General features: G+C 34.8%; 1 protein-coding gene across 3 annotated transcripts in view; it reads left to right on the top strand.

Moving 5' to 3' along the window:
- LOC134531598 (5'-3' exoribonuclease 1) overlaps positions 1-14675 on the top strand; it is a 373786-nt gene that overhangs the window by 172223 nt on the left and 186888 nt on the right. For all 3 annotated transcript variants that reach the window (XM_063367328.1, XM_063367329.1, XM_063367330.1), the window contains exon 15: positions 6926-7089. In XM_063367328.1, the coding sequence (XP_063223398.1) occupies positions 6926-7089 (164 nt within the window). The remainder of the gene's footprint in view (positions 1-6925; positions 7090-14675) is intronic.

Below are 14675 nucleotides of genomic sequence, written 5' to 3'. Positions count from 1 at the left end.
TTCAAGTATATATATTTTACAGACTTGAAACTTTACAGTAATGTTCCTTATGTTACGCAGGATGATATTTTTCGAAAATTAGATCCCATTGGTAGTTAAAACCAGGCAACAGTGGGTACTTTGTCTGCATGAGAACAGGATTTTGCATTGTTCATGCCTTCTGCGTCTCCATGGCAACGGGCATCGCGCGGCAGTGGCGTACCCACAAGGAGGGGCATGTATAATGAGCGGCGCAAGAGTGATCTGCCTGTAGACTGCCGTAGTAAAGTACGGGTACGTCAGTTGTACGTTGCGTGCACGAGTCGGGAAACCATCGGTGCTATTCATTTTCTCTCCGGTACATTATACAGCTTTGTAATAAATTTTCATTGAATTTTTTTTTATTTACCATTACTGTAAATGGGAGATGTGGCTTAATTTTTTTCCATTAGTATAGCCGTGCGAAGCCGGGTCGGGCAGCTAGTATAGTAATATAATTAAACAAAAACAAAGGCTACTAACTAATTGCATAACTCTAAGTTCACTGATACATAAACTTAACATCTACATTGTTGCACACGTCTTAACTCCAGTGCTTCATATTTACTTATTTTTCTGGGGAATATTTGCATTTTAAATAAAAAATATTACATATTATAATACAGCAAACTCTCGCAAATCCGGACCCCGAGAATTTGTGGTACTCAGAAATCCGTGGTGTTTTGTAACCGAAAAATAAATGTTTTTTTTATAAGCGTTCTGCAGTGTTGTGGTGCGCTGTGTTCCCACGGTAAAAAAGTGTGTGTGCCGCATCTTGTAACTACGATACACGCACTCGCATCTCTGTTATTTTTTTCCGCCTGTCAAAACGCGTGACATCTGACACGAACAAAAAAAAGACGCGCTGCGAGTGTAGGATATTTAGATAGGGGGAAGATAAATGTCTCACGATAGAGAGCAACTGCTTAGTGGAGCGTTTCCGGTAGCTCAGAGTAGACGTGCACAGCAGTTGCTTGTACATATTTAAAGGTTTTATTGAGTGTGGAGAATTATGAAAGTGAAAAGAAAACACGTAATACTGACATTAAAACAAAAGCTTGTAATATGTGACAAGTTGAATCGTGGTGTACGTGTTGCAGCAATCGCGCTTGAGTATGGTATTGGCGAGTCAACCGTGTATGACATAAAAAAACAAAAGGAAAAACTCAAAGCTTTCGTAGCAGAGTGAGTCGGAAAAGAACTGTTTGAAACGCAAAACTCTTCACACGCCCAAACTACAGGAATTGGACTCTGCATTATTTAAGCGTTTTTCATTAAAGAGGTCAGAACGTGCTGCAATATCAGGGTCGATGCTAATCGAAAAAGGGAAGGAATTTTATGAGAAGATTGAGTTGACAGAAGCTTGCACATTCTCTGATGGTTGCCTTACCCGTTTCAAAGAACGACATGGAATAAGAAAACTTGATGTGTCAGGTGAACAGAAATTAGCCGACACTGAAGCTGCTGACAGATTTCGCACTTACTTAGCAAAGCTGATAAATGAAAATCAACTTTCTGCAGACCAAGTCTATAATGCCGACGAGACTGGCTTATTGTGGAAATGCCTTCCACATACAACTCTAGCTGGTGGGAACGAAACAGCTGTACATGACTTCGAACTAAATAAAGAACGCATAACTGTACTGGTGTGTGCTAATGCTGCGGGGACGCGCAGAGTGAAACTGACAGTTATAGGGAAATATGCCAAACCACGGTGCTTCAAGGACGCGCCCCATGTTCCCCTTCCAGTCCACTACAAGTCACAAAGCAATGCTGGGATGGATTCTGAGATTTTTTTGTGGTGGTTTATGAATGTTTTTGTACCGACCGTCAAAGCACACTTACAGGCTATAAATAAACCCAACAACAGCAAAGTTGTTTTGCTATTGGATAATTGTCATGCCCACCCTCCAGCAAATCAACTCATTAAAGGTAACATATCTGTTGTATACCTGCCACCAAACGTGACAAGTCTTATTCAACCAATGGACCAAGGAGTTATCCAGAATGTGAAGATGTTATACAGATGTGATTTTATGCGGCAACTGACGAGTTATGATGGGAGTATTGCTGAGTTTCAAAAAAGTACAAAATCAAAAATGCCATATTTAATGTCTCATGTGCCTGGAACTCAGTGAAATGTGAAAGTCTACACAAAGCATGGCAAAAGATATGGCCTCAGAAGGAAGATGATGAATCAGAAGATTAATATTTCAAGGGATTTGGCAGGCAACCAGGCGAGGAAATACAGGATGTGTACTGTGAAATTATACAAATGGTTGAACGTGACGATGTTGAGAACCCTGTCAACAAACTTTTGTCTGTAGAAGTAAATGAATGGCTAGATGTTGACAAGGATGTTCCTGTTACTCTAACTTTAACAGATGAAGAAATTATTTCAAGCTCTCAAAATCGTAAACTGTCATCCCAGAGAGTGAAAGCGATGATGATGGTGATGATGCTACTGAAGTTGCCTGGAGTGATGCTGCTGCGGTGTGGAACACTTTAATTAAGTTTGCGGAAAACAAAAGGGACTGTTATTCTGTCTCCGAAATAATGCAGTGCCGCATATTGCATTCTACGTTTTTACATAAACAAAGACAATCAATCAAGCAGTCGGACATCAGGACCCATTTTTCCAGACAAGAAACAACTGAGCTGTCATCCCAGCCCCAGCCGCCAACAACGGGGACTGCCACCAACACTGTTTATGACTCCGAAGACAGTGATTAAAGCAGCCGTGACACTAACTTTGAATCTTCTAAATACGGAAATTTAAAGTGATATTGTGTGTGCACGCTCTTGTAAATTGTGTTTATATGCGATACAGATGTTTTGTAAAGTGGCGAGTTTGATTTTAATATGTGTAATAATTTTTGTGTCATAAGACTAAAAAAGCCCAGTTAATGGCAAGGTAAGTGTAATGACAGTTGTTTACGTATTTATCCACGTCAGTTTATGTGTGTGTTTTGTTCTCTGTATATGTTGGCACTCGTGTCCATTATGTTGAGACATGGTCGTAAACAAAAGATTGCATCACTGTTTACAGCCAGCTGGTCGGCGCCGCGCCGCGTGTCTACCGTCCGTGCAGCCGGCTGGTTGTAAACAGTGCAGTGGGAGATGCTTTAGTACACAGTGTCAAAGAGAGACGTGGCGTTATTTTTATTTTAAGTAATTTTTAATCTTTTTAGCAATGTATGCTGTTTTATGTAATTCCATTAGATAACTCTTAACGTGTCATTTACCTACACGAGGGAAGAGAAAAAACATGTTTTTTAACAGTAAAAAAATAAACAATTATTTTACCTCTCAAAAATCTGGAGTATTCACAAATCCGTGGTCTGTAAATCCCCAAGAACTCCGGACTGGAGAGAGTTTACTGTACTTTGGCACTCACTTTGTACATTTATATGTTGTAAATTACAGAAATGCACAACCAAGGAATAATCAAGTTAGTATCATTGCATCATTACAATTACAGTATACAAAAAGTAGAGGTGTTCGAAGCTTCGAAAAAGTTGAAGTCGAATCGGAGCTTGTCGACTTCGGTTCGAAGTTAACAACAAGAATTTTTTTCGGAGGAATCATTAATAACTGGTCAGTTATCTTGAGGCTTCATTCAACAATATTGTAACGAAGATTTGGCGTAAATATAATATCACTTTATTACAGTAAAACAGAGTTTAGAACTGTATATTTGTTACTTCATAAGCAAAAATAATTTAAATAATATCTACGGCGATGGTCGGCAGCGATTCCTTATTTTAACAATTTCATGCAGGTTGGCCAACGTGATATGATTTATAAAAAAGCAATTTTGCGTCGTGCTCCGATGAAATGGTAATAAGTAATAACATAAATATTTGTTTCAACCTAAACAGATAAAAAATAATGCACTTATTAATTAATTTACATATCAAAAAAGGATATTTGGGAATTATATTTATACATTTCAACAATATTAAGTCTTAAGATTTCTAATAGCATCGGTTGGCCATCCTGGTAGCATCATCATGTGATTGTTCGCGTCCAAATAATTATCTCAATATTAAATTACGTAAACGTTACTTTTAGTTTCAGCAATAAAGAGTTTTCGGGTAGTTACAAATGATTGCATTGATGAAGTTAAAATATTTAATTATTTGTGGTCCGAAACTATTGAAGTTGAGTGAGCCCTATGATCTTAACCAAAAATAAGGCTAAACGGAATGTAAATAAATAGTGGTCGATACTTTTTTTTAATATTTTGTTTCTTTGCACAATAAAGATTATTCCTAATCGTTTAATATATGGTTTTTGGTGTATCAACGTACGGATTTCTGCCACAAATGTTGAAAAATGTTGAAATTGGTATGTAAACTATGTCAACAAAATTTCTGTTTATGCCAATTCCCACATTCCAACACAATATTTAGCTTTTAGCATTTGTTTTAACATCGAAAGTAAGGAATGGCGGGAGGTTTTTTTTTTACCGTACGCACATAGTACATGCATGAGACACGGCGTTGATAGTGTTTTTATCCGCTAGGTTAACATACGTTCCGGAGCATACTGATTTTGTTAATATGAAAAACTAAACATAATGGACGTGATATCGGTTGCACGCAAGCGTGATCATGATGAAGACAATCCTATCCCCAGTACAAGCAAACAGTCTCCAAGTATGCCGGCGAATGTAATATATTTGTTCTTTGATAGGAGTGATGATAAAAAACTTGTATCTGCAGAACTTGCAGAAAGGTTCTGAAAACACCCTCATGTAAGTTACGTTTATTATTCAAAATAATTAAATATTGTACTAAAATGTTCTTTATTAATTAGCTACTTAACTATTGACTTTAATCACAATGTTTTAGAAATTATAATTTTTTTCCTTCCCTTTTGTAACTTCATTGCTGGGCAAGTGCAAAAGTATTGTAGGGCATTACAGAAGGAGCAGCTCTGCACATAAACGAATGCACACACTTCAAACGCAACTGAACATGCAGCAACTTGGTCATTCAGTACGTAGACACTAGGTGGTCTAGCGAATACTCAATGTTAGTGCGGTTAGTGAAAATCCAAGATGCTGTCAATGCTGAGCTTGCTAGCTCTCTAAATAACAGTGAAATCAGCTCGCTCAATGAAAATGAGTGGATGCACATTCATGGACTAGTTGAAATTCTTCAACCACTCAAAGAAGCAACTGAAGAGATGAGTGGTGACAAATATCCAACTTGTTCAATGGTTATTCCGGTACTGCACTGCATTCAGAATCATTTACAACAAAATATTGGAAAGGAAAAACGAATTGAGGGTACTATTTTTGCCAAAACATTAATGCAAACTATTATGGAGAAGTTCCCGCTGTACTCTGAAGATGGTGTTTATCAGGTAGCAACTATTATTGATCCTAGTTTTCGCAGTGTTCTGTCAGATAAAGTGTTGGCTTCGGCCACACTGTCAGCTGAAATAGAGAAATTGCAAATTGAATGCGTGCCTCAGTGTGAACCTGAACCACAGTGCAGAAGTATTGACATATCAAGCTTTTGGAATGCACTCGATAGTGTACCAAATGAAACAACAGCTACTGAGGATTCAGAAATACAACTGTATTTAAATGAAACAAGACTGAACAGAAAAGAAATTCCGTACGACTGGTGGATAATGATAGGACACAGTAGGTATCCAAAACTTTCTCAAGTAGCTCAAAAATATTTGCCGATTCCTGCAATGCAAGTCAACAGTGAACGTATATTTTCTGCTGCTGGAAACATCATCACAGAAAAACATCAGCGTCTTTTGCCAGAGCATGCACAAGAAATGGTTTTCCTGCATTCAAATTCTAACATTTTCTTCTCCAGTCAGGATAAACTGTAAATAATCAGCATGTTGCAGTTATTAATGTCAAGCTCTTGTGTTCGATTTCTTGTAAATAGTATAAACTTTTGAATTAAAATAATCCAGTTCATACATAAGAGATGTTTGTTTAAAAACATTTTTTTGTCTTTAAAAAAAATAAACAAATATCAATACTGTGAAAAAACTTCAATTATTCTGTAGAAAAGTTACAACTTCGACTTCGAACTTCGGAAGTTTGAAGATTTAGAATTCGACTTCGACTTCGACCATTAAAAAATGGACTTCGAACACCCCTAAAAAAGCATTGCAAAAACATTGCTTTCTTATTGACATTGCCAAGTTTGAAAACACAAAAATCCCTTCTCAAATATACGTGCTTTGCAAAATTATTTTTTGAAACCTTAACATTTATTTTTGGAGTTACGTGGATTTGTAGGCTCGCGGTGAACACTCTAGGCATAATTCTAGTGCAATAACCCCAAGAATGGTTCTTTGGAGCTATGTGGTTTTACAACTAAGCAAATAGTATAAATTTATTTATTTACTTATTTATTTATTTTTTATTTTGTTTATATGATAACTTTGTTGCTTACTCTGTATTGCTGGTAATTATGGAATTTTACTAATGTTGTAAATGGGAAGAATTAACCAAAGTTGTATTTAGGAAACTTGGTTAAGACAAACAACTCTAAATGGATCTGATTTTAATTAATAATTGTTGTAACTATATGTGTGTTGTGCATGTAATCTTGTGGCCAAACTCTTGTAGTACAATTTAATTATAATGCGAATATTTTACAGCAAATATGTTAAAGCCAGAGTGCTGACATTTTTAATGAAAATTTAAGTCTTTTGCAAAAATTCTAAGTTGATCATTATAACTAATTTGTTTTAATATACATTTTTTTATACAGTTCCTATTTGGAATATCCAATTATTAATGTGTTCTATGTTTATCCATAATTCACGTGTATGTTTTATATGTTAGTTTTTTTATTATTATTTTTTTTTAGTTCAGTGTTTGGAATGTTTATTACCATAAGGAAATGTTAAATGTTATTTTCAGTATTTCCTGCATAAAGGTCGGACCATGGTGTTTGAACATCCCAGCAGAGGTGAAAACATGATAGTGAAAATTGTTCAAAAAGACTCCCCAACACTGGAAGAAGTAGCGAAGGAGATTCTTGGGGAGAGCATTTTTGTTGGATGGCCTCACTTGTTCGAAGCTAAGTAAGTCTGTTTCCAGACTTAGATTTGATTGAAATTTGTTTCAAGTTGTAGATTTTATGTTAAATATTTTTAAATTTTAAAAATTGGTTTCATATGACATTCAGACAAATATCACAAACTGTGTAGTTTCTCAATTATATCTACATTCTTTAGTGGTTAGCATACCAATATTTCAGCATATTGGTCCATTGATCTTTAAGATAGACAGGATGGCCATCATCCTTAAATTTTGGAAGAAGCTGAAAATTTGTAGGAATTTTCATAGTTTGGAAAAACCTGGAATCATGCTTGAATTACTTGTTGTAACCAGGAATTTTATACATCAAACTCACACACAGTGTTTTATTAGTTTTACAGGTAATGTTAAACATTCATTTTTGAGATATTAGAACTGCATTTTAATGTTACCAAAGACCAGTAATAGTGGTAACAGTGTGATAGTGGTAATAGAGTGATATTGGTAACAGTTCTAATTCAGTGGTTTCATCAACTTTGATTAACTTTAATGACCACAGACATATTGAAAATTGTAGACTGCTTATTAAACAGTTAATTATTGTCCTTGCACATTTGCATCATCAAGGTGGCAATGTTGTTATCTTACAGTGGTTTGGGCTTACAACACAAGTGAATATGTTTTTAAATACATGCTGAAGCAACCTAACCTATTGGGACATTGCTTATGAGTTGTTAATGTTACCTAACATAACATTTGATAAAATTTTAGTGTTTTTTTTATGAATGATTTTAGTTTTCAGCTTCCGCCCATATTATGTTATAAATTATGCCATAATGCCTCAAATATTAGTTTATTCAGAAGAGCTACTACAGTATCAGATATTTGTAGTTAGTGAAAAATTATTTTTCCAAGATGCTCATAAGATGAGTTATACGTAATTATGTGCATGTTGATCAAGTTGAGATGTTTACCTTCTCTCTTATGTGGAAGTGTTATGTTACAGTTTTACATAGGACAAAGTAAGTAAAAATATTTCTCATTAATACTTAAAACTTACTGACTTTTTTGATAGAATGTGTAATGAACCACCCCAAAAAATCACCCTTTCCCCCCTCACATTTTGCAATTTAGAGTTTTACTTACTTTTTTAATCAGCCTATAACAATTACAGTAAAATCCTGTTTTAATGTTCCTGCTTATCATGTTTCCTGCTTATAACATAGTTTTTTTTTTAAAGTCCTACACACAATGTTTTATGAATAGTGCATTTCCTGCTTATAATGTTTTCTTTATAAATTTCAGTAAATGCAAAAAAAAAAGTTTTAGAAACCTAACTATTCCACAACTTGACCCATCTGCAAAGTTTATCATGTTAAAATGTTTACTTTCTAATTTACAAGCATTTTTGTTTACAATCACTACTTTACCATATATGTAGATTGTTCACATAGGATGGTCGTGGTTCCAGAGGGTGTGAATCGTCAATAGTCGTGAATTTGGGCACCACCGTATGATAAGCGCACACAGACCTGGCAGAGACTCGTCTCAGGGCGGGACGTCATGTGGGGAACGAGATTTGGTCTCTCCTAGCCTCCAATTATCGCACAGACCTGACCCGCTCTAGCGGGAAGATGGTTGCACACTCCAGTGGGCTCTTAAAGGCAACCCACATGCCTGATACCTGGGAGAGCTGGCACGTGGTCAGTAAATAACACGGTACTCAGTACGTTTTTTTTTATTATACTTTGACGTTAGGTTACACAGTACCCACGGCACGAACTGAGATAGGCGGTGGTCGCACGAGATGATATCGCTCAGCAAAGTCCTGCAGGGCACAGCTGCAGCACCAGGTGTCACATGTACAGTTTCACAGCATGGCTTAATGTCCCGTACAGCCGGCTACGGCCATTGCAGTTCGTATCGTCCTGTCTCGTGTGACCTGTTGACATCAGCTCTGTCCACGTGTTCTCCTGTGTTCGAGAGCTCGCTCGGCTGATGCATCACTCTTACAACATGTTGCAGTTATGCCGTGCCTCCCGTACCCCTCGCTCCCAGTACTTTGCTGCTCTCTCTGTCTCTCTACCTCTCTCCCCAGGCCTACACCTTCTCCCTCAGACCCATCCCCTATCCTGCCCTCCGTCTACCATCATCTTCTATGTCATATCTCAGTCCCTTTGGCAACTAAATGCAGGCTTCTATGTCTCTGTTTCATGCAATGTCCGCCATCTACAGACCTGGCAAACTACTCTCTAAATTTTCTTCTGCCGCTGAGGGGAATCTGTAACTAAGCTCGGCATCTGCCCATTCGAAAGTAGTTGCATAGTGACTACTGCTACCGACATTTTACCTTCTTGTTGTCTACTTTGTGAGAACTGAAACCAATTTTAATAGTATGGAATTTTTTTGTTTTCAATCTTTTTGTGATATAATGTCATGTAGTGGTTTTCTTTTATTTTGTGTGTATCTTTGCTTTTTCTTGGGAATTTTAACTTCATTATCTCTTCAATTATCTCTTTATGTACCACTGTTAAGCGGTAAGTGGTGCTCAGCAGCCTAACTTTTCTTTATTTTAAATTTATGTTGTCCTTGGTCATGATAATGTTATGTTGATATTTTTTTAAATCTATATACTAAAAAATAAAAAAAACATACAAAAAGTGGGGACTTTCCCGAAAAAGCTAGGTTCCTATTGGATACAAAGGTTTTTTTAAAACTATTTTTTTTTTATGTCATTTCCCAGTCTGAAAGTTTTCTGACGGTTCTGGCGAACGTCTCTCTCTATAGCCCGTCCCACTCTTAGATTGCAGTAGACGGCTTATGGCGCGCGCTGTTGCCAAATCTCTAACACATTACGAATTTCAGGAGATGCGTGTCTTTGTAATTTGGATCGAACAAGAAGCATTTTAAGAAATCATATCGTAATTTATAATATTTTATACTATTACACATATAAATTTGTAATAATGCCACTTTTATGTAAATTTCAAATAAAAACTGCCTATTGTAGACGAAAATTTCTTAAAGTTTTCTTTTCTGTTCTAAAAATCCTATATATATATATATATATATATAATATATATATATATATATATAATATATATATATAATATATATATATATAATATATATAATATATATATATATATATATATATATATATATATATATATATATATATATATATATAATCACATTTTCATGGGCCCGATAAATGCCGTATTTTTGGACAAGTCATGTCCAAAATGATAAATAAAATACAGTAATGGAAATTCTCGGTCGAGAAGTTATGGGAAAAATCCGAACAATTGGTTCGAAATGGGGAAGATTTTTTGAAAAACAGAAAAATCGCAACAACTCCCATAATATGAATAATATCGAATCCGTTTTAACGTATGATAACTCGGATTACCTAATGCCGAAAAATGTTTTCTAAATACATTTTTGATACGACCAGCCATAACTGCATGGTTTCGAAATTTCACCGGACAAAAAAACGTAACTGCCTTAGTAGACACCTTATCAAATCTGTTTAAATTGTTTGTAATAATATCATAGTTATTTTCCAAAACTTTGTCTAAAACAATGTTTGATAAGATGCTTGGTGTTGAGAAGGATAAAAAAAATAATTCAAAATTTTGTACCATGATCGCTATTGAATTCATTCGTATTTATTTCATACATTTTACATATTATGTTCAAGAATCGATTATAATATTTTTTGTTGACTAAGGAAGCAATGTATTTGAAATTGCTTGTAGGACAGAACCCCACTTATATAAACACACGACCCTGTTTCCTCTTACGACGGCAGCGCGCGCTCTTGTACTGATAAGACACATCTTTAACAGCTATTTCCACGGAAACTGTAGAAGCAATTGAGATGGGGCTGCCTTTAAAATCTAATTCAATTCATTGTGAACATTTTTCTCGCTTTCGTCCCCCATTTATCTTTAATAGAAAAAATTTTTTCCGCGGGTCAACTTTTTGATGTTTCAGTTTGTGAGAAAATGCATTTCAATATATTAAAAAAAATATTTAAGTGAAACCTGTACAGTTTTTGTCTTAACATTTGTTCGGTGGCGTCCTAAGGCATTAATTTACTAATAAAATAAATCTGAATGAAATACACATGTAGGTTTTCTTTTTTTGATGTGAAACATATCGGAATACTTCAAAACATTTCGCAGCGAATAAGTTATGTTTTTTAATTTTTTCGGACACTTAAAATATTGTTAAGTATTCAAAATAAGCATTGCCTGATGCGTATTTTGATTCTATACAATATGAAAAAAAGCTTGGTCCAAAAATTAAAATTTTAAATTTCGTTTGATATTTGGCAACAACGCACGAAGAAACAAGGACAGTGCTAACGGCAATCGGCGTGTGTTAGAGAGAGAGAGAATGCGCCCATATACTTCCACACTGCAATCTAAGAGTGGGATGCTCTATAGCACAGGATACAATAATATCTATCATTTTGACACCACGAGTCACGCACCTGCCTAGTTCTTTATTTGACAACACTGTTTCATATTTTAGAAACATAACCATTTGCTACCATATATAAAAATCTCCTTATGAACAGAATATTCACGTACAATAGTCATAAAGAAAACACCTTCTATGTACACTAAAATGTTGTCACTAGTTTGAAATTGTGTAGGAAAAGGTTCTAAATGGCTTTTAAGAAAATTAAATATCTACAATATTGTAAATAAAAAATAAAAAAATAAAACAATTTTTAATTAAATTAATACTTAAACTAGGATATCATGATCTTGAACTATATAGTGACCATCTGTTGTACTGTATTAATGAAAAATATTCAATCTTAAATTATACTAAAATATTGGCGAGATCATGGTTTCTGCATCATCACATAACCTCCCCCCCCCCCCCCTGGCTCTTTTTTTCTTTTCCAACTTTTCTTTTTAATGAAAATATATTTAACTGAAAAGTTCAAAGCAGAAGTGGTACATCATCAAAAGTGAAAAGAAACTGTTTACGATTTTACTGATTTGTAAGATTGCAGATCTGTCATATATGTCTGTGTTGATGGAACATTAAAACTCACAAGTTTAAATTTAAGTTTAACATATAAAAGTCATCAAGAAATGAGAAATAGATATAATTATAACATCCTTTAATTAAACCTTATTACTTATGGAAAAATTCAAATGTATTTATTTTCTCTTATCCTTGGTTAATAAAATTGAAATAATGTTGTTATGCCATTATTTTGTTATAATGTGGTTTGATTTACAAAAAATACTGGTACAAATGCAATAGTGAAAAACTTGATGTAAAATAATGGTGAGAAATAAGAATTTTTTTATCTATCCTATATCTTTGTCAAGCACATTTACATTTTCTGTGTTACAATGTGAGAATTTAAATCCTTGCATATCCATAAATTACATATATACATACAATCACTAGCGGTTGATTCCATAGAATACAAATGACAAACAGCAAATAGACTCCCTTAGAACATTCAACCTACTTGGTTGCCACGACAACTATGAACATACAATGGCTTGTTTATCCCACAGAATGATGAACAACAACACTAAACCATCTGTTGCATGCCACTGGCTTTCTTAGCCCACCACAGTACATAGAAATACATCCTCTACATACAACATTATGTAAAGAATACATATATGCATTCTGGCTAATGCAAATATACCTTAGCATTAATAAACTCTGAAAGTAAAAAAATCACTCAACAAAAGGACATGGCAACAAGGTTTGTATCAACCACTGAAGAAACTCTAAAAAATAATAACTTTCCTTGACATTTAAAAAATTCAGAAGTTTTAATAACACTTTTTGTACTGTTTTCACAGTTTCAGTGTTATCAATGTAGTAAGCATAAATATTGACGGTGTTTTCTCTGTTGTAAATTTAAATTTGTTAAAGTTTTCTTTGACTACTTGTCATCATTGCACTCAACATTGTAAGCAATAACATTATTAGTACACAATATAACTGAGGGGGGGGGGGGGGGATTTATGACCGTAGAAGGGGGAAGAGACACCTTGCCCTGAAAATAAAAAATAACTTGTGCCATACAAAACATTAAAAATTAAATCTCTTGCCACTTGGCTTATCACACTGCAGACCACCTTGGCTAGCTCAAAATTTGGTCTGAAGTGCATAAAACACATGTAAAAAGAAGATTGTCTTTAATTATTTATATATTTATTACAGTTTGGCATCAAAATTATATAAGTTACAGGCACTTGTTGTCAATTCGTTACTTAAATAATGTATCTCAGACACCAAACTGATATTAATGGATTTTTTATTAAGACTTGAAAAACAATTCACAGCCACCAGGGTAGCCATCTTGCGATCACAAAAAACAGTACAGGTAGAATGTACAACCTTTCTCACATAACCTCTCTTTGTCTCCGAAAGCTAACAGATGTTGACTGTTCGCAGGTACCAAAAGGAAACTCTTAACTTGACATTTTGTAATTAAGTTTCATGGTTACACACGAACTCACGGTACAAATCCGCAGAACTATGTCCTTAGAACAAAGCCGCTATCACTCGAGCTTTATTTTGGGCTATTACCAACTACTGTGGTTGAAAATTCTAGTTTCAAATTTCCAAACATGAAAAAAGCTTCATTATGTATGGTAGTGCCCAGACCACAGCCGCAAAATGCTCTCTTCAACTACATAACTTTATAATTAGTGAGTCAATGCCTAACACGCGGCCTATCAGTACCTCGTCCAGACAATGACTAACTTGGCTAGCATGCAATTGTGTATCACTCTGTGGCAGAAACGCATGTTCGAGTCCTCACCGCCCAATCACAAAATTGCAATTAAAAACAACCAGCCAATCATGGTGCATGGCAACAGTGGCCTAATGAACACTAGCATGTCTTCCCAATGTCTCTGAGCTCTGTCTCTCTCATCTCACGCCACCGGCTACACTATTGCATCAGTTTTCAAACAAACACTCATGGCGGGAACTAAAATTACAATAGAGAACTATGTTACCTTTTTTGTTTATGAACCAATAAACACAAGCAATATTGAAAAAAAAGTTTAAAGCACATAAAAAATGTAAATATTCAAACAAAGAGGTACAAATAAGATCTAGGGGCTTATTTACCACAAAGTCAGAAATTCGTTAAAATAAATAGTAAAGCATGAAATAATATAAATTCTGATTATAAAACTACTGGGGAACACATAAATGCTTCCTTGAAAGAATGGCAAGCTATTACTTCAATTATATAAAAGAGAACTAACATTAGCATTTATTATAACATAATAAATTGTAAATTAAACTATTTTTGAAGTGGTAAGGGCAGTTAGCTGGATTGCTACACGCTTCCTCTAGAAAATGCACAAAACCAAAGCTACTACTCATGTGACAGAATACAAATATTTTCTTATAACCTTAGTTAACAAAACTTATATTCACTCTTTTAGTTGCCAGAAACTACACATTGATGGTGTTACACAACGGACAGCTCTCTCTCCTTAATGTAAAACCAGTTTATATTTTTTTTAAATTGTTACTGCATACAACTATTTGTTTGTTTATGTTGTTTATTTATGTAATCCAAATTTACATACTTTTGTTTGCATGGTAAACACATATT

Source organism: Bacillus rossius, chromosome 5 (genome assembly GCF_032445375.1).
Source record: "Bacillus rossius redtenbacheri isolate Brsri chromosome 5, Brsri_v3, whole genome shotgun sequence".
Taxonomy (NCBI): Eukaryota; Metazoa; Arthropoda; class Insecta; order Phasmatodea; family Bacillidae; genus Bacillus; species Bacillus rossius.
The sequence above is the reverse complement of the archived record's forward strand: the minus strand, read 5'-3'. Positions and strand labels throughout refer to the sequence as shown.